The sequence below is a fragment of the Perognathus longimembris genome, chromosome 16 (assembly GCF_023159225.1).
Source record: "Perognathus longimembris pacificus isolate PPM17 chromosome 16, ASM2315922v1, whole genome shotgun sequence".
NCBI lineage: Eukaryota > Metazoa > Chordata > Mammalia > Rodentia > Heteromyidae > Perognathus > Perognathus longimembris.
Window position 1 is genome coordinate 55,337,235 of NC_063176.1, and position 21,564 is coordinate 55,358,798.

Genomic DNA, 21,564 nt, shown 5'->3' on the forward strand with positions numbered 1-21,564 from the left:
TATCATTTATTAGCACTCACATAAAACGCTGCAAATACAATGATCTCACACGGGCTAAGGAAATGGCTTTAAAATCGAACACAGCAAAAATATGTGATATCTTCATTCAAAATAACAATTGCCCCGGCTTTATGTTCCACATATTCATGGATTTTCTTGTAACAATTTGCTGAACATAAGCTGTACCTGGGCTCAGTGACTCAGACCGCCAAGCACCAAGTAAAAGCTGCAGAAAATCATTAACTATTCCCATCCTTGCTCTCCGTGTGGCTCAAGCTCAACCCCTGATAATATCAGAACAAACCATTTGCACAGAAACCATGACAGAACTTTGGCCCGGTTATTGCTTTCTTCATATGTTGCATATGAACTAAGTTCAACAAGCCACGTAACAGGCTAAAACTGATAGGGGAGGGAAGGTTCTGTAGGTAAATCTATTGTGAATTTAAGTGCGAGCTTCACAAAACTGGTTACTCAAACCTGTCTTATTATAGATTATACAAATGCTGCTAACTACCTGAAGAAAACATTGAGAACCACTTAGAAAGATGTAGATGCTGTAATTTAACCCCTTCAATCTTTCCTTGTCCCTCTTTGCTTCTCTTGTCTTTTTCCATAATTTAATTCCAGAGTCACAGAAAATGCATCACAGAAGGTATGTAGTATTCACTATTATGCATCATACCCAGCACTAGCGGGCTTGAGCTCAAAACCATCATACTTACACACATGTATTCCTTACATGATTGCACTAATTCTCTAAATAAATGGCAAGCTTAAGATCATGAAACTTGCTCTAAGAAACAAAAGAAAAAAGAAAGCATGGAAAGATTTCTCCTTAGCTTTTCTCAGAAAAGGCCTTTCTCTTTTTAAACAATTTACATGATGTTTTATGGTCCTTTTAGAAGAGAATTATAGTAAATGGCACTCCAAGTGGGTTGTGTGAACCCACAAACCACTCCTCATAAAAACTGCTATAATTTTCCAGGACAAGGACAATAAAATATCATACATAAGCCAATGCTAAATCATGGTGCAACCACAGTTAACAAACACATTATTTTCATGAAAATTAAGCATGATAAAGCGACAAAAAGATGACAAAGGAAAATCCTGCCAGAGTTTTCCCACTCTACTTAGCACACAAGCACTAAAGAAATTCCCTCAGTCCTAAGCAGCTAGGTGTACAGGTGCTAAGGCAGTAGACCCAAGCTTCTATATGTACTTCACCTGTTTTCAGGTGAACAAGAAAAATAAGTAATTTCAACCGCAACTCAAGGAACCCTTTAAAACCAGACAATCAACCTACCTACAACTATTATAACTTTTGTTTCTAATCAAACGTGAAGCTTTATGGGAAGATTCTGAAATGTTTAAGAGATGCATTTCCCATTTCAGACCGCTAGGGACCAATGAGCGCCTTCCAGTTCCAGAATCTAACTGAAGAGTTCATAGAGCAAAGGACTGGCGTCCAGGAATAAAGGAGCAATGTATTCTCTTCTTCCTAACACAAACGATGCCAGCTTCTGTCAAACAGCTGAGAAGACCCAAGCACAGCTAGAAAGAAAGTGACGCACCCATGGGACGCTTTAAAGATGCAAGTGTGTGTGTGTGTGTGTGTGTTTAGTCACCACCTGCTCTGAGCAGCTTCCTATTCTCTCTGCCTATTAAGGTTGGAAAACTATTCTAAAGCCATGAGTTTCCAACTCAGGGGGCAGGGGTTGGGGGGGGGGGGACCTGTAATGCCACACTGATAGAGAAAATAATGCCTGCCTAATAGAAGCCTCTGGAGCTGATCGCAGCAGCTTATTGCTAAGTCAAGCCTAAGGCTGAAATTAGGATCGGTGAGGCAAGCCAAAGTATCGCTACATGAATATAGTTTACAGAGTTATCTTCTGAGGCAGTCAGTAATAATGGTCAAGTGAAACAGCATTTTCTAGTTAAGTCTGTTAAGAATTACAAATCCGCTGGAGAGAACTATTTAAAATATGTGCTACACTCCATAGCAAAACATTGGAAGAGAATTAGAATGAAATAATACAAAGCCCAGAAACAAGCTAATGCACACAACCCCTAACTCACTATTTAGCGCTTTTCAGATTCTTAAGTTAAAAATGGATGGCTCTGTCTACACTAACAAATTATATTGGATTCATTTTCTGCACAGAGCTTAAAGTTCCAATTTTTTCCAACAGGGTGCTGTAATTAGCATTTCAAATTTCTAGGAGAATATGGCAGTGATTTGATTAAACCTGCTAAGACATTACATTCTCCCTCCTACATATGCACCACAAAATATTTAATAAGAATAATTATGAAAGAGCAATCCAGAGCACGGAATTGAAAACCTGAAAGGTTCATACACTTGCCAAATCTTTTCATGTAAAATGAACTGTAGATCTTTTTTGCTTCTAAATTAGACTTTAAGAAATAGGACATCTAAAAACCTATTTGTACAATTAGATATAAAGAACAAATAACCACACCTAAGTGGTGTGCTATTATCCTTGAGGTCAAATACAGTTTTGTACCGTAAGATACATGGGTTGTATTTGTTCAGACAGTCTCATGGGCCTTTGTGTTTACTGAAAATGCCTCTCGTATACTTAAGGCCCCACAGCGGAGCTTCCCAAGAGAACAAGACACTGATGCCAAAAGAAGACTGTAAACAGTGTACAGTTCCAAGATAAATAAATCTACCCAAAGAAACAAAACTCTTTGTTCAGGTTAATCAGACACTCCTGGCCCAGTGTAGTGCATCTTTCCGAAAGCATAAGAGGTTCACGTGTCAAAGACTGAACATCTAAATTAATCTCTAGATTTACAAACTCCTCAAAGACTGAACATCTAAATTCATCTCTAGATTTACAAACTCCTCAAAGACTGAACATCTAAATTCATCTCTAGATTTACAAACTCCTCAAAGACTGAACATCTAAATTCATCTCTAAACTTACAAACTCCATTAGCCCAAACATAACAGGGCACAAGTTTACTGAGTCTTGCGAAAAAATGTGAAGAATCTCTGAAGACCCAAAATATTTTTCATATCATCCCACGAAATTCTGACTCCTTCCAATTACCAAAGACTACCGAATGTACTTAACCCACCCTCCATTCCACCCAACCCCAGGCCAGCTCTCTCTACTAGAACTTTGCCTACCAAGGCAAAGGCTTGCCTGCAGCAAACTCCTTACAAGCAAAAGGAATTTACTGGATCTCTTTCTGCTCCAGGGCCTGGTTTCCTCCAGGTCCCCTCCCTGACAATTCTTTGGCCCCACAGGGTAAGGTACAGGCTGATCTGCATGGTTGGCTATACCAACATATTATGAAGTTTTACAATTGACCACACAAACACAATACCACAATGTAGGTCAACTTGTGTGCTCAAATGCCAAAGCAAAGCATATATGGAAGGAAACTACAGACATCAATCTGCAAGGGTAGAATTCCACCCAATGATCCTAAAATTATTCCAAGGAGTCAATGTCCAAGAATGCATCATGAAATCAGAAGAGCCCAGCTAAGCTTTAAGAGTGGGGAAAAGAGAAGAAAGAGAGAAAATAAAAGGCTTTTAGAGGCTCCCCCTCTCCCCCTACCGTCATCATATCATCGAGAAGCTCAGACTACAGATGAAGTTAGATACAGAAGATTGTAGAAAGGGTATTTAAAATTATTAACTGATCAAAAATTTGTAGTTGTCATTAAAAAAAATACAACGCAGTAATTCAGTTCAGAAAGAAGAATATCCCCCGGAACATACACATCTGTTTAATATTACAAGCCAACTGTCAACATCCTAAGTGAAGTTTTAATTTAATATTTTTTCTTTCTTGATGTTTTACCTTTAATCAATGCCTCATGAGAGTATCAACTTTCTATAAGAAACTGTTAAATATAAAGAAATGTTATTGTAGCATGTTTATAAAATCATAGTTCGAGAACTTTTTATTTTTCCAAAGCCTGACCACAACTTAATTATCCGCAGGACATTCTAGTCTCCCAATTGCAAGCTCCAGTTCCCAAGCAATTTTAAACAATCTCTACCGTACAGGACAGAGGGCACACAAAACACCGCAACATGCTTCTATTTCCAAAAGTCAGCATTAGGCCCTTTAGACATGGTTTTTATTTTCATTAAACAATATTTGTTTCCTCACTAATCATTAAATGGTTTTCATCACTATCGCCCACTTCCCCTCCCCCCCACGCATGTCAGCTCTTAGCAGTAGTGCTTGTGTGCGTAATAAACAAAAAGTGACCCACCCATTTATTTACAAATGAATACACACGATGACTGCTTCGGCAACATATTCACACCCTAAATATGCTTGTATTTGAATCCAGTCCTTAAAAAGAACTAAACGGTGCAATAAACTGCACAATGCTCTCCTTTAAATCAGATTTAAGCTTCATGTCTGCTTATGTTACTGGGGGCACACAGATCTAATCAGTGGGTCGCGACATTTACTTGGGAAATCAGAAGAGGAAGAAGAAAAGACAGCAAGTTCAGATCCCTTGCTATAATGCAGAGGAGCTGAAAACATTACCCATTTCTACAGACAGGTGAAGAAAATAACCTGATTAAAAGTAACATGCCAGGAACAGACCAAAATGTGGGGGAGAAATAACATCATTCCACAATGTTAAAAATGACTTTAGGGAAGGAAACTTAAAAGTTATGAAGGGAGGAAGGGGAAGTTAGGACGGAGGGAAGAAGGAGAGAAGGGAGAAAGGAGAGAGGGAGGGAGGAAGGAAACAAGGGAGGCAAGGCGGGAATGAGTAAGCTATGAAGTCTTAGGAATATTTTTAAAGTATATGAAAGATGGAAGAAGCAAAGAAAACCTTACCTAAGTTAGGAGAAAAATGCATTAGCCAGCAGACAGAATATACCAGTAAAGAATCTAGAAAACCACAAAGCCCGATACTTATGTTGTTGCAAAGGAACCACTGGCTTTGAGAGAAACAAGTTATTTAAGACCAAACAAACCATTTTGGGTTTCAGATTAACTGACCAGTGGCTATGTGAGACAGAAATGCACAACTCAACTGCAGTAGCCTGCAGTTGACACGTACTCTGTGTCAGGCACGTTCCAAGCCTTCACTTGTTTTAAACCTCCACAATCAGGAACTTTGCATGAGACAGGAAGGAGAAAACGAGGTTAAGTGATCTGCCTAGAGGCCACTCATTAGGAGTGGATCCTAGGGTCCGCACCCTTCTCCTTGAGACCACAAACCATCTCATGTGGCATCACCGCTGTTAAAGAAAAAACAAATCTGAAAGGAGGGAGGGAGTCTGAGGGCATGGCCAAGTGATAGAATGTTTGTCTAGCCAGCAAGAGGCCCTGGGTTCAATTCCCAGTACCTTAGTAAAAATGAAAGAACAAATGTGTTAGTTGGAGAGATCATGTCACAAGCCTAACTCTCCAGAGCTGCCTGTCTGGCTTCTCCCCTCTGCTAGACCTCTCAATGCCCCAAGAAAAGGCTGCTCGCTCTCCCTCCCACTCATGTCCCTACGTGGCTGCTTCCTCTATACCCAATGTCTTTCCAGTCTACAACCCTGGTGTGGCAGGTTTTCCTGCAGTCCATCTCTGTCTTCACAACAAGCTGACAAAGTCATGTCCCTCCACTGTCCATCAGACAATAACTAAAGTTGGGTGCCAGTGGCTCATGCCTGTAATCCTACCTACTTAGGAGGCTGAGATTGGAGGCTCATAATTCAAAGTCAGCCCAGGCAGAAAAGTCCCCATGAGACTCTTATCTCCAATAAACTACTCAAAGTGGCGCTGTGGCTCAAGTGGGAGAGTGCTAGTTGTGAGCACGAGGAGGCTCGGGGACAGTGCCCAAGCCCTGAGTGCAAGCCCTAGGTCTGGCAAAAAATTAATTAATAAAATAAAATGATAATAACTACAAAGGCTAGCCACCTACCACCTCACTGGCTACTATGAAAACCTCAATGTCACCTACAGTCATTGTTTTCATCTCCTATGTCCAACAAGTCTTACTTCCTGCCAAAGACAACTCTCTCCTGTCCCCATGCTCACTAGCCTCATGTAGGGGAGCCTTGACTGGACCACTGCAAGAGTTCACTTGCTAGTCCTACCAGGCAGGCCTCTTGCTGACAGCTGAACCATCAAGGGCAGCACAACGATCTAACGTACACACCCCATCACACCAGTCCTTTGTTGAAAACTTGTGGTCCACAAGGCCTTGAGGATGCCTTTCCTTCCCCTTATGTGCTGCCCGTCAAGTTCTTCATGTCCATGGTACCCAGATCCATTTGGCTGACAGCGCATATTACAACAGGCTTTAATTAATTATCTGCCTCGGTCTGTCGTTTCACTAGACTGTAAGCTTCTCAAAATCAGAGATTATATCTCACTCATGTTTGTACCCCTAATACATGCTGTATTCCAGGCAGACTGTAGATGCTCACCAGTGTGTGATTATGGATAAGGGAATACAGAACTCGCTCGCAATAATCTCCTTGCAAAGCCACACATGTACAAATCAGAGCAAACAGCACAGCAACATCCATCTTCTGCTGGCCCAGCCACATAAATGCACCGCTCCCTTCCTCTGGGGAAGGAGATCTCCAGACCAGCTCTGGAAACATTCTTCCCCAATCACCAGCCATGTATGCTTGGTAGAGGTGACACACTGCCACAGTGGCAGAGGCGGGTCGTAGTGGAAGATCCTTTTCCTCTGGGGAAGGCGGATTTTAGGACACAAGGCTTATGACTCACTCTGAGCCAGTGACAACAACTGGATGGATAGAAGGAGATGAGTGAAGCCAACTAGTGCTGCGCTGCTTTGGCTACCACAGAGCAGGCACTGGGGTGCCTTAAGGAAACCAGCAACACTGTGAAGGGCAGAACACAGGGAGCAAGAAGAACTAGGAGTTTGGTCCACTGTGACCAGCCATGTTGGAGGTAAATCACACCACTAAACTTTTTAGTGCTCTCAGTCAATAGATTCCTTTGATCATTTAAGCTGGTTTGTACTGAGGTCTCTGTAACTTGTAACCATAAGTCTCCTTGAGTAATTGTCTGAGAAGAAAAATCAAGCTGCACACTGGAAGAGAGACACAGGAAAAGAGAAACAAACACAGAGAGGGTGAAAGTGGACCACAAGTTTAAGTCTGACAGGAAATGAAAGTCACAGGCTCCAAAACTCAAACAGGAGGTGAGATTGGAGACGTGGAGCAAGGGCCTTCCAATCCAGGCAGCACTGGTCAGACCAGCGCAGGGCTATCCCGCGGTCTGCTTATGAAAAGAATAAAGTTTTATGAAGAGCTCGAAAAAGAAATTAAAAAGCAACAAATGCTTCTTTTTGAAAAAGGCTTTTATGAGGAAAAAAAGAAAAAGAAAAAGACTTAGGGATGATTTAATCTGGAGAAAGCAAGTCCTAGAGGGAATTTAACTTGTTGAAGGGTTATTTAGAAGGAGGTGACTACATGACTCTTCTCCAATTTCACAGGGCAAAGAACGAGAGGAAATTGATTTAAATTTCAGTATGAAGCTAAAGGCAGTCAGTGAAGGTACTTGAGGAAGACAAAGCTAAATGAAAACTAAATGAAAGCTAAATGAAAACTGCTTTTAGAGGATGGAAAATTATTATCCGTGTTGGTTCTTTTAGATTTTGGTCAAGCAACTAAACAAATATTTAAGGAATGCCCTGGATTCAAAGATTCCAGAACTGGGCTGGGAATATGGGCTAGTGGTAAAGTGCTTGCCTCGTATACAGGAAGCCCTGGGTTCGATTCCTCAGCACCACATTTATAGAAAAAAGCCAGAAGTGGAGCTGTGGCTCAAAAGGTAGAGTACTAGCCTTGAGCAAAAATAAGCCAGGGACAGTGTTCAGACCCTGAGTCCATGCCTCAGGACTGGCAACAAAAACAAAACAAAAACAAAGATTCCAGAACTGTGTGAGCAAACGCTACCACGGGTCAGGCTCTCAGCCAGACTCTGGGCATGCAAACAGGAGTTACATGTGGGGCTTGGCCTGCTTAAAGGCTGTACTACCAGACACCAGAGTCACTGTAGGATGGGCATGGTGATGTAGACCTGTAATCCAGCACTGAGGCAGGAAGATGACAGGTTCAAAGCCAGCTTGGGCTACAAGAGAAAGACCCTGCTTCAAAAACAAACAAACAAAAAATACACAAAGCACCACTGTAGGAATATAAACAAATGTCAGGACACAGTCCTACCCGCTCCTATCTGCCTTTCCCCCAACTCCCCAAGGGAAACAATATTGAGTGGGACACAAAACAAAAACACTTTCCCAATAGCACCAGCAAAAGTTAAGAATCGTGCAATCACTGAATGCCACAACACAGTAAACGTGGAGAATGTAATGGGCCATATATACTCCCTTATAACAGGTAATACAGACAGCAAGCCTTTGCACTCAGGAAGAGACTAGTAGAGGCTGTAAGAGGTCTTTCAAGATAAGTGCAGTCTGAAGAGGTACCGGAAAGTGAGCAGTCTGGGCTAGCCAAAGAGAAGCAGTTACCCAAGGAGGCAAAGAAGCCAATGGGAGTCTGGGGAGTGTGGATTTCACCCTGGGAAAATGGGCAACCTAGCTTTACAAAGACATTTGGACACCAACCAAATACTGGGGTGTTCACTGTGTGGGATGGGAACAGTTTTGGAGGCTTTTGAGTCAAAATAACATGATAAAAACCGTGTCTTCTCTACAGTGGCTTGGCGTAGGGAGAGACTGAGTGCTGTATCAGCTCAGGCTGAGGATGGCCAGGGCCCGTGGCCCGTCGTGGAGGGGGTTAGACAGGGTAGGAATACGGGCACTTCATCACTTTCTTCATCATTTTCAGCTATATGGGACAAAGGGCCCGTCTCCTTGGACCCGGTCATTAGCTGGACAGATGTGGCCAGGAAAATGGAGAATGAGTGACAGAACTGAAAAAAAAAAAATGGCAGACAGTGTGAAGGAGCTGACGCCTAGAATTTTATGTATACAAATGATCAAAATGTCAACATGTAAACAGAAAAAAACCCAGCCTTTCCAAAATGCTACTTTGTGTGCATCTGGGAGACACTGCTTTTCTTGCCATTAGGTCAGTGGAGAAGTATAGAAGCAAATAGCCCAACTGACTGAACTGTGCCAAGCAATGAATATTAAGAAAGACTTCTAAAAAGAGAGAAAAGGTCTTCTATTTTTTTTCGGGACTGAAATGTTTCCAGATTTCATCTTTTAACATAACTGAGATACATTCACAGATTTCCAATCGCTGACTCCCAGGCAGGTACTTAGAAGCTTTCAAAAAATTCATCACCTCTCCTTGATATCTTTTTTTCCCCTTTCCGTCTCTTAATTTAATTTTGATTTAACTTCCTCTTGTCACTGCTTGCTTACAAATCACAGCCTGTGTCTGGAGTCAATTAGAGCTATAAAGTACCCTACCACGCCTTCATCTGGGGACCCATTTATGTATTTTTTTCCTATTTCAAGAGGTAGAGCTATAACTCCAAGTTTCCAATCAACCATCACATTTTACTCTTTGGGGAAGTATGCCTCCCTCCACAGTCAAGGGTACATCAAGCTCTGTACTTGGCAAGGCAATTTCCTTCTTACCTGCATAGAGATGAATGTGCCTTGGGAACTCACTTGCAAAAAAAAAAAAAGGATCAAGTGTGGATAAGAAATACATAATAGCAATAACATTAACAACCGTTCTAGCATTTAAAATTAAATGCAGTCTCCTTATTACTTTAATGGAATCCCTTGGACTTGAAGTATTTAGTCTCTTTCACATCAAGTATTCATTATATCATTCTCTTAATATTAGGTATGTAAACTGCCCACTGACAGGATAAAAACACATTTCCACTGGAGCAAAACCTGGAGGAGGACAGTGCAGACTGACTCAGAACCTGGTAATGGGATACAGACTGTTTCCGTTCAGATTTATAGCCCACGTGCTGGAGAGCCATTTATTCCCTCCAGCTCATCTTTGGAAGCAAAGTAGGAACCGCTATACCACTGAGCCTGAAAGACATGACTTCCCACTGCGGTGCTGAGCTAGAGAGTGAGGGAGAGAAGCATGTCATATAAAAGCCACCTTAAACAGAAAGGCAGAGAAGCACTGTCCGGAGCTCTGGACACTGGGGGGACCTCCCTTGGTGGCTGTCTTGCAGGGTCACCTGCAGAGGGCTGCAGTAAAGCCCTGCCCAACTCGGGCTGGGTCTAGCTTACTGCGTAACTCCATCAATTCACAGGATGAAGGGCACGGAGCTGGCCTGTGTTATTAAGCAGACAAGACATGGACTGTGCGTGCAAAGCCTTTACCCAGTCATCAAGCCAATCTGTTTTCTCCCTGCTCCGGCCTCCTGCTGGAGAGTGGGATTCCTTCCCATTGCCAAAGCCCTTCGGGAGCCAGAGGCCAAGGGCACCCCAGAACGCAACACAGACAGACCAGCTTTCTGGGACCAGGGCAGAGAAGACAGAGTGGAGGGTCCCAGAGGAGCGAGGGGTCCACACAGCACGGCCCACAGGCTGCCTCTCACCCTCTCTTCTACCCCTGTGTCCCCAGCCCCATCTACTGCCCGGTGTCCTCGCATTCCCACGTGTGGATCCAATCACTCCTGTCCCCCGGTCTCTTTCAGCCTCACCCAGAAGTAATCTGTCCATCCTCGAGATTCCCATTGCTCTCCTCCCGAAGGTTCCCCATTACTCGTGAGTAGGCCTTGTATTCACAAATCTATTCATGGAGTAACTAACCGCTCTTGAACACGAATGCTGTCATGTATTCTGTTTAACTTCTCAGACTACAAATACATGAACGTTTCTCACAAAAAAAGAAGTACGACAAGTTTTACACTAAAAGTCCAGCAATGGCTATTTCTGGCCAGTTAAATGTGAGCTCTATTTTTTTTTAATTTTTTTATTCCACATGCTAGAGTCTAAACTTAGTGCCGTGGGCATGCTAGGCAGGGAATCTACCACCTGAGCCACACAACAGTCCTTTTGTTTTTAATTTTCAAGCTGTTGCCAAAGGCAGCTTCCGAATACAATGCAATCCTCCTACCTAAACCTCCCACATAGCTGGGATTACAGATGTAAACCACCATGCCCAGCTTATTGGCTGAGATAAGGTCTCCCTTGAGCTGTGGTCCTCACACCCTTCACCTCCCAAGTAGCTGGGATTACAGGGTAAGCCTTGTGCCAGCTGCTTTATCCTGTTCAGGGAGTACTTACTACTTTGATAATTAGATTTTAAAATCGTCATCTTAAAAACATATCCTGCTTTTTTTAAAGATAATAAAATATTTTTAATTTTTTTCTAAATAATTATTTCTTTATTGTTAAAGTGATGTATAGAGGGGTTACAGTTTCATAAAAAAAACATATCATACTGGTAACAATCCATTATTAAGAGCACACCTTCACTATTAAATGCATTTGTAAAAACATACCAAATGTAAAAAATAAATCATATTCTAAGTACACCAGGAGTCTGAGGACACCCAAGGAAAGAGCATTTAAGAACATACCCTAGGGTTCCGAGAAGTCTGTGTACTGACCCCCGGAACCATCCCCTAAACAGATCCCTAAGGATCACCCACATGGTCTGGCATTAAACAAAAACCATGAGACCAGAGAGGCTAGGAGGTTGTTCAAGATCATACTGTTAATTACTAGCAAAAGCCAGAACTTAGGATTTTGGATTCCTTTGTCAATTTCTCTGAGTTATATGATGTCGCCTATCTTTTCTCCCACTAGAGGATTGACTGCTGGAAAAGACACCCAGAAAAGGCAAATGTTCATTTCACCAGCTGTCCTAGCGTCACACTATAGATGGGTTGGAAATGCACCCAATACTGGGAAGGGAAAGACTCTTGGTGTGATACCACTAATGATTCTGTGATAAGAACACTTTGGCAAGCACATATGTCACACTGTCATCAGCGGGAGGTGGCAGGCTCTAGTAGTCTCATGCTTTGAGAACTGGAAAGCCAGGAAGCAAAGAGGATTTGGCATGCAAACTTTCAGCTGTGCTGTATTAGTTACATGGGTAAGTTACTGGTTTATTCAACAAGTCAATCTTTGGTTCCTCTGCCTTATTTAAAGACCATTTTAAACCCAATGTGCCTAAACATAAAAAGTCCTGCATGCCATAAACCAGAATTAACATGGTAGATCTTGTCAATCCTTCACTGGCCAGAGGAGGGCCATGTGGATTTGCATATGCCACGCCTCTAAGACCAGGGCACAAGGTCTCCAGAATCATATTGTTCAGAATATAATCAATAGTAGACGTTCATTCAGTAGTAATCAATCTCCCCCTTAAAAGGCAAAAAAATGAAAAAAATGAGATCATATAAATAAAGATCTGAACAGAGGTTCTATTTAGCAAAAGTTCAAAAATTGCTGATTTTCTGAAATTTTTATCCTCTTTAATATTACGAATAGAGCTCAAATAAATGAACATACTGGTTCAATCACCCCTCAGAGCTGCTGAGGGGTCACTTCCGAGACCCCCGGGGCCATCTAAACCTACCAGCACACAAACCTCCACTAGAAAAAGGCACATATTAGCACACAGTCTATGAACATTATCATGTATATGTTGAACCCAAGTACTTTACTCACAATACAAAGTACATGCTCGGCATAGAACCACTGTGTTATTCACGGAAGGAAAAACACATGCACCAGCTCAGCATATTTGCAACATACACTTGGCACTGGCATTTGAACTTGCGGTGTTGTGCTTGCTAGGCAATCACCCTACCACTTGAGCCACGCCTCCTATCCATATGCAGTAGTTTTCAATCTTTTCCGTGCTCAGCGGTTGAAGTCGCAGCTACACAACCTGGGTATGGAGGGCTGACTTTACTCTCTGGCTGATGTATGCTTGGCTGGTATTTGCCCTGATAAATAGTCCTACTCTTAATACATAGATCAATCTTGTTCTCAAGTCTCCCAGATGAAATCAGACCGCGGACAGGAAGAGTTTCCAGACCGCGGACAGGAAGAGTTTCACCAAAAACGTCACATTGGGGGAATGGTTTCAGCAGTATTGTAATAGGTGATAACACTGAACTATTGGTGACCTACCAACTAGGAACGGAGGAGAAAGAGAACTCTTAAACCCACCTGACTACCCAGGAGAACCATGCTTCTATAACATGTGACAGAACCACTACCTCAAGGAAGCTGCTTTCCAGAGCAAAGCCCTGCGATCAGGAGAGCATGTGGCATTAACACAGGCCCTCCCGAGTCCCGATCCCCATGTACGCTCAGGCAAGGCTGACCTGCCCACCTACTACCAGACCAGCCCAGTGTACTGGCTTTGTGAGGCAGGTCTCAGTCTCTGGGTAGTTGGATGAGCATAAGCACTAGGCATCTGCTTGGTACTTAGGTCCCCATGACCTAAGTATGGCCCGGTTGGAGGATGCTCCTGGTGTCAGCCATGCCCTCCAGTCAGGTTACCCAGGAAGCACAGCCACTGGGAAGTCATCTATCTCTTGTCTTAAGAAAATCCCAATATCCACTGGGCTCCTTAGGTCTATTTTCTTCTATTTAGGACTGAAAAGAAACCACGAGAAACTGGCATCCTCCTCTTTGTAAACAAATGTTATTGTGACTTAATGGCATTTAATCTTCAAACTAGAAAGACAGGAATTTTTCTACCGCTTACTCTTTCCAACTCCACTAATTCATTACTAAGTTCGTTGAGTCTACTTCCTAAATACTAAATACAATTGAGCATTTCTAACCCAAAAATCTAAAATCTGAGCTGGGCACTGTGGCACAAAACTATAATCCTAACTACTTGGGAGGCTTAAGTGGGAGGATCAGTCCCAGACTGGCCTGAGGAATAAAAGCAGGATGCTAGCTGAAAAATAACCTAAAGGCAAAAAGGATTAGCGGCCTGGCTCAAGTGACAGAGTGCTTGCTTAGCAAGCACCAGAGCCTCAGATCAAACTGCAGTACCACACACACCAAAGTAAAGCCCTCAAAAATATGAAACTTTCTAAGCACAGATATAATGCCCCTGTGTAGAAAATTCTACATCTGGCTTCATGACAGGTTGCAGACAAAATGCAAGTGCACTAACAATATCTATAAAATTATATTCGGACTATGTGTATAATGTGTAGTTTATTTTTAGACATAGGTCCTATCTACAAGTTATCTCATCATGTGCACGCAAAATCCAAACATTCCAAATCCTAAACTACTTCTAGCCCTATGCATTTTAGAAAAGGAAGACTCAACTTGTGATGGATAAATCACCAGCTCTTCAGCTTTCATATGAATTCTTATTAAAACAGCCTCATAATTACCTCTCATTGTCACACCAAAGCATCAGTGATATTGCAACTGCTAGTTGTAAAGTACATACGTATCATACCTCTGCTTAAGCACAGAGCCTAACGTCCAAACTTCTTACAATGCTGAATGTACTACGCCAAGAGGGGGCCGACTCTCTCTAAAGGGCCTGACAGTAAATTCCTTAGGCCGTGCAGCCCTTTGCAGGTCCAGCACCGTTGCTACAGCATGAAAACACCTTGAGCATGTACGTAACTAACAGAACATGGCCACATCCCAAGACAATCTTATTAATAACAAAACAAAACAGGGAGCAGTCTTGATTTGGCCTAGGGGACACAGCTTGTGACTGAAATTATTAGTCTGCTATGTGACATCTTCTGAGTGCATCCTGACTCCAGGTTTCAAATCCCCACAGAGTGGAAGACAAGGGCCAGGCAAGGTGCGGGCAGGGCAGACGGTCTGCGAGGCACCATGGTGGGTAGTATCAGCTCTGTCAGCCCTTACCCTTTACTCCCTACTCCCAGACAAAGCACTCCCTTTTCTGTGGTTCTGTTGGGCTGCAGTTGTAAATAAAAGCCACCTGTTAGCCACAGACTGGGGTGGACATACAGCCTGATGACTGAAGAACCTTACTCCATGGGTACCCAAGCAGAACCAAGAGTCCATTCCTAGGGCTTTAAGCATAAGAGCTAGACTACAGAAAGACATACCAAGTCAGCAAGCCATTCCATTTGCTCAGGTTACCTTATGTTAGGTTACTAATACTTGCAACCAAAAGAACTGAGACTCCTGTAGGTACTTCACACCTTTTCATATTCCATGTGCCCAAGGCCTTCTAAAGTTACCACTCTATTTTAGAAAGGAGGAAACTGGGGTCAAACAACTTTCCCACATTCATATAGCCAGGAAGAGGCCCCCAAATCCCAGTCTTTCCGTTGGAGGTCCCATTCAGCACTAGCTCAAGGAAGACACATGCTGAATGTTCTCCATTCAAAAGCCAAGGAATTCTTGTGTTTTATAGTGGAGACCAGGCTCAGGTGGCTCACACCTGAAATCCTATCTACTTGGAGGCTGAGAGCTGAGGATGGCAATTTGAAGCCAGCCTGGGTGGGAAAGTCTGGGAGACTCTTAACTCAATCAGCAAAACTCAATCAGCAAAAAAGCCAGTAGTGGAGGTGTGGCTCAAGTGGCAGAAAGTCAGTCTTGAATGAAAAAGTCAAGGGACAACATCTAGACAATGAGTTGAAGCCCACACACACACACACACACACACAAAAAAAAAACATTAATTTTTTTTAAATTAGTGAATACTTAAGTAGGATGTGGAGTTATCATTAAATGGGTTCTAAGGCCCTGCCTGTGACCTCTGTCGGTGCCCCAGGACAGTTGTTACGACCTTGGGCCAGTCATTTCCCTTGTCTGGGTGTGCAGGGTAAGTAGAGCAAGTCAGGCTTTCTCACTATAGCTTCTGAGGGCTTGGGCCTGTACTTCTAAGGACTGGGATTCAGCTGGCTCAGCATACTGGTATAACCCGGAGTTGTGCACGCCTGTGCTTTCTTAGGTAACTTGGCATGTGTAACTTTAACACTGGTGCACATCTGCATCCTTGTGTGGTCACCTCTGGCCACTTTTTGTCTAGGCCCCACTGGAGAAGAGGGTGCGAGGTACCGCTGCTGGGGAACAGCATATGAACCTGTGAGCAGAACAAAGCTGGGGTTGCGGTGGAAAGTCTGAGAGCCTGTGCTGCGATGTGCTGCTGAGTCTCAAGAGGAGCGCCTGTGAACATAGCATGACCATCCCCGCCTGGCCTGCCCAAATCAAACTAAAGGAGAGCCTGAGAACTTTCAAAAACAAATCATCTGCCACACAGGCTGTTAAGTCCTCCCACCTATAAAATGATAAGCCTGAACAAGATGAACTCAGGCTCTTTTAAAGCTTAAAAGGGCCATGCTTCTGCTTTAAGCATACAATTAATTCCATTTTCGCTCGCTTTCAGGTAGGATGATAGATTTGAACATTAAGCCCAACCACTGGCAATGGCTCCTAGGGCACAGAACTGTAAAGGGTTCTGAACTCCAGGATTTACCGGGAAATTAGAACTGGCTTTCACAGTGGTGGGGAGGAAGTGAAGAGGATCACAGCATGGGGTCGTACACACCCTTCCTGACTCCCTAGGAGGCGAAGTTCAAGCTGTACAAGGCCCTTCAAGATCTACTTCTGTCTGCCACTGCAGTCCCGTTTTTCTGGGAGTCCCACATTCCAGCCATGTTCAAGTGTTTATCAAACCCACTTAGGTGAGGCTGATATACCTTTCACACCTTCGGACATACTACTTTCTTGGCCTCAGATGCCCTTCCCCACCTATCTGTACTGGAAGCACCTTCTCCTTTTCTAGGGTGTTATTTTTGCATGGTTGCCTAGTAACACCTTTCCAGACTTGTATGTATCTGCCCCCAATGCTATATCATGTTAGTCTTAGCCAGTACTGGTTAGAAGGAAGGCACTGTTTATGTTTAGTGATGAACTCTAATCTGACCCAGTCCTCCTCCTTGTTTTTGGCAGTGTTGAGGTATGAACTCAGAGCCTCACACTTGCTAAGTAGGTGCTCTACCACTTTAGCCATGCTCCTAGCCCCTTTTTGCTTTAGCTGTTTTTCAACTTGGGTACTACATTTTTCCCCTGGCCAGCCTTGGACTTAGATCTTTCTGTCTTCTCAGTAATTGGGATTACAGGTGTGAACCACCACACCCATCTTATTTGTTATCATGAGTCTGAAATAGTTTTTTTGTTTTTTGTTTTTTTTTTTGTTTGTTTTTTTGGTGAGGGCCAGCCTGTCTCCATCTCAAGTAGCATGAGACACTGAACCTGGCCTACTCCCCTTTCAGATGTTTTAACATCTTCTACTAACAGCCATTCATTAATTCATGCCTACATATATTTATTCAAAACTAACAAGTGTTGGGCATTGGGCATTGAAATCAATGATGCTAAGATTTGAGGGCCCCTTATTTGCATCTTCCAATGGTCTGAAGTTTTTTGGTAATATATTTTTAAAGAAGTGCACAGAGAAATGCATCGGCTTTAGGCCCCACAAAAACTACACTAATTGTCAAACGCAAAACATGAACAAGGCCAACATTCTTGCTAACACACTCTTCAGTGAAAACAGACAACTGTTTAGTCAAGAAGTATTTACAAAGCCAAGATATGAGTCATGCTTTTCCAGCTGAAGCTAACTCTGTTCCTGCCAGTAAGGAGAAGATCCCTGATCTCAGATGGACAAATCATTCACTCACAGCCTGCCGTGTTCTGGGTACAGAACTCAGTTTAGACAATCATAACCGAAGGTCTGTGGAAGATCATCCTAAACCAGTCTCCTAGTTCCGGGCTCTACCCTTGGCAGGAGGCAAGAGGAGGGTAGAGTTCAGCAGCTGATGGTTGTTTCTGTTGGTTTGCGCTGGTCCCAGGGCTTGAACTCAAGGCCTGAGGGGTGTCCCTGAGCTTTCTTGCACAAGGCTAGCATTCTACGACTTGAGCCACACCTCCACTTCTAGCGTGCTTGTGTGTGCTTGTGTGTGTGTGTGTGTGTGTGTGTGTGTGTGTGTGTGTGTTTAATTGGGAGACTAGAGTTTCATAGACTTTTCCCTGCTCGGGATGGCTTCCAACTGTGACTCTCACTTCTCAGCTTCTGGAGTAGCTAGGATTACAGGTGTGAGCCCCGGGCCCGCCGGACGGGTTTTCACCTCAAGACAACCGCGTCACAGAGGGCGAGGGGCTGTAGGAGGTTTCCAGGGTAGTTCAAGTCTGCAGCGACGGTGAATTCATTACCTCATAAAGGAACGCATGCATTAGGCGGGTGTGTGTGTGTGGGGGGGGGTGTCAGACAGCCGAGCTCCTTCCTTCCCCTCGGGAGCCACCGGCTTGAGGGGTCCCCCCACACGGGGCCCCCTTCTTCCAAAGCAAGCCCGTTCGTTGACGGAGACAGCTCCGGCTCAAAGACCAGCTCAGGGAAGCGACCCCCGGCCGGTCCGGTCGGTGCCCCGGGACGCGGGTCCGCCGCCCCGTCTCGCGTCCCCTTCCTGTTCCCCACCCCCCTTCCACCCCATTTCCATAGCAACCCGCTCACCACTTCGCGGGCCCGGCTGGAGAAGTCGCCCTTGGGCCGGAGGCTCCGGCGGAACAGCTCGTCGCGGGTGCCCTCGGCCCCGCCGCCCACCGCCACGCCCAGAGCCTTATTCCGCGTCTTCACGGTCTTGACGCTGGCCCGGAACAGCAGGGTGATGTCCACCGCCATGTCGACCGGCACCTGCGGGCGCACACGTCAGCAGCCGGCGACCCCGGTGGCGGGCCGGGCGGCGGGCGGAGGGAGGAGCGAGGAGGACGGTTCCGGCTGCGCACGCTTCCGTCCGGAAACGGCGACTCCCAGACAAAGGTTCCGCCCCCCCGCCCAGACATCGCGGCGAGAGGAGAAAGGTTCCGGCCTCCCAGGACCCGAGTTCGCGCGGCGCGTGGGCGCCCTCGCTTCCGGTCGCGGCGAACGTCCGCGGAGCGGAGGCCTCCCTCAGCCTGGCCGAAGACCGCACGCGGGGCCTGGCTTCTCGAACATTCGGCCCCCGGTCCGCACCTTCCCGGGGTGGGGGGAGTTGGGTGAGCATCCAGTCGGAAGACGCGGGTCGGGCTTTCTGGTGTCGCCTGGCTGCTGGTGAATGGCTGGGGGTCGCCGCGGGTTGCCGGGGGTCCCCGGGCCCGCGGCCCTCGGTGGGAGACGGTGGGGGGGGGGGACGGTGGCGGGGTGGGGGGGGTGGGAGCCTCTCAGGATGCCCAGTGCTCCGAGTTGTGTGTGTCCACGGGAGACCTTTCTGAAGTTTCGGTTCACGGTTTAGTTTTAACTTCATATCTCACTGAGTTCCTGGAATTTGCTTCCCTCCCTCTCCCCCCCCCCCCACTTTTCCTTAAAGAGGAGGCCCGAATGGAATGTGGGTCGAAATGTGGATTCAAAGTGGAATGTGCTTTTAATGGTCAGCAAGATAATCCTGAAATGCTTTTCGTTCTCTTGTCTCTCATGAGTTGTACAGTTGAGTTTTCCAGGGACTCTGATCTTGCAATGCCCGAGCAGCTGTCTTCTATTAAGCCAGACTTTAAAGAGATCTGGGAAAATGGAAGTGCTGCCCTTCTTCTTCCCAAGTGTTTTCTGTTGTTGCTGTAACTGTTGTTTTGGATAATGTGTTTCGTAAAAAGATATCATTTATATTCGTGCCTGATAGCCTTATTCTTGTTTTAAGATTAATAAATGCCTTTGAACTTTTTTTTAAATTCTATTTCTCATGTGGTAAATATCAATAGATTAGATCCATATAAACTAAAATTTATGGCCCTGAAAATAGTATAAAAGAGGTCTGAGATTAAAAAAAATTGAAAAAAAGAACCTATAAGAAATAGTTAAATGAGGGAGGAGATAACAAGTTGGATAAGAAATGTACACACTGCCTTATGAATGAAACTGTAACCCCTCTGTACAGCACTTGGACAATAAGAAATGGAAAAAAAGAAAATGTCAAGAAAACGTATATTTTACCAGAAAGAAGGAAGGAAAAGATTATCTAAAATCCAGATTGTAACTATTTCGTCTTTCCTGTCTGAGGAAAACTCATTTCCATACAGCTAGAGGATGAGAGAATGAAAAAAAAATAGGAAATCAGTGCCAATGATTTTGTCTTTAATAAATGGCCCTTTGTTTTATGGAGACATTAAGGACTCTTTGGCTCTGCTAAGGTAAGCCTGGGGGCAAATAGACAGAGAAGAGTTAAATTCCTCTGCATAATAAAATGAGGGGATTGAATGAGGAGGATGAAGAAGCAGCCAGAACCTAGGAAAGGGCCTGAGAAGTAGAAAGCGAATAATTGGGAAGGGATTTTGCTTCAGTGGGAGGTTGAGCTGCATTGAACCATCAGTGTGGTGTGTGAATAATGTGAATGTGAATAATGTGTTTGGGGCAGTGGGTTTTTAGTGGAGAGGTAAGGACAAACCTTCAAGTTGTCTGTCTTGCTCCATAAAAACAGAGAAATTGTAATGATGAGACCAAGGTGAAAAACAGGCTGTAAAGCCATGTGTGACTAGGATTTCAGAAATGTACATAAGGCCCCTTAGTCTGAACTGCTGACTTCATCCTGTTTCATCCTGTTTTCTCCTAGCCTATAATGAACTAACAGTTGGCCCCTTGGGAGCTTATCCATCCACATCCAGATTCTTAAAGCCTGTGAACTATTAACTTACTTAGAAAAAGGCTCATTATAGATGTAATGAATTAAGGAGATTGAGGTGAACAGATGATTTTTCGTCATCCATGTAGGCCCTAAAGTCAGTAACAGTGTCCTTAAATGAGATACAGAGATAAGTCACTTGAGGGGATGAATGGGTTTGGGGACGATAAGGGAGAATGATGGAAAGAGTGGCATTAATCAAGATTCATTGTACTCATGAACACACGTCGAACCGAAATCCTATTTAAATCTAGATGTAAATAAGAAAAAAATAAAGCATGGGAAAACATACATATTAGAAGGCTGGATATACAGGCCTAGAAATGCTGACAACCCCCAGAGCTGGAGGAAGCAAGGGGGGAATTCTGCCCCTAGCACCTCTGAAGGAAATGTGGCCCTTCCACCATTTTGACCTCAGACTTTTGCCCTTTGGGACTGGAAAATAAATTTCTTTTAAGTCACAAAGTTTGTTGTCATCTGTTATACAATCTAGGAAATTAATACACACTATAATTGCCTTGCGTCTTTCTTTCATTTCCTGGGCCGGTCTCCTTAGTTTTGATCCTTTGTTGGTCCTCTTTCCTTTCCAAATCGGCCACCTTCATCAGCCTCTGGTTTGTGTCTCGTTTGTTGGTGGTGCTGGTCATCCAAACTGGCCTTGATCTTAAGCACTTCTTGCCTCGGCCTCTGAGTTCTGGGATTGCAGGCGAGCCCCACCATACCCAGTCTGTATCTTTCTTGAAACTGACCAGTCCAAAAGCTGCTTATCCTTGTGTTTTTTTCACTTTATCTCTTTTGATCTCCCCTATATCCTTCATCCTTGGAGAACTGCATCCCCATGTCCTAAGAAGGTACCTATTGGAGTGAAAAAGAAAGCCAACTGGGACTGGTTTTGTCATGTGTGCAGTGAGAAGTATGTCCAATGGCCCTAGGCATGCGTCTCTCAACATGTACCTAGAGGAGATGGGGTCCTACCTTAGCTCTTATTCTCAGCTTCTCT

General features: G+C 44.3%; 1 protein-coding gene across 1 annotated transcript in view; it reads right to left on the reverse strand.

Annotated features, from left to right (window-relative positions):
* Positions 1 to 18,677, reverse strand: part of Stx18 (syntaxin 18) — a 68,899-nt gene extending 50,222 nt beyond the window's left edge. The window contains 1 exon segment of the mRNA XM_048363950.1: positions 18,431 to 18,677. Coding sequence (XP_048219907.1) covers positions 18,431 to 18,598 — 168 coding nt within the window. The 5' untranslated portion in view covers positions 18,599 to 18,677.
* Positions 18,678 to 21,564: the final 2,887 nt, after the last annotated feature.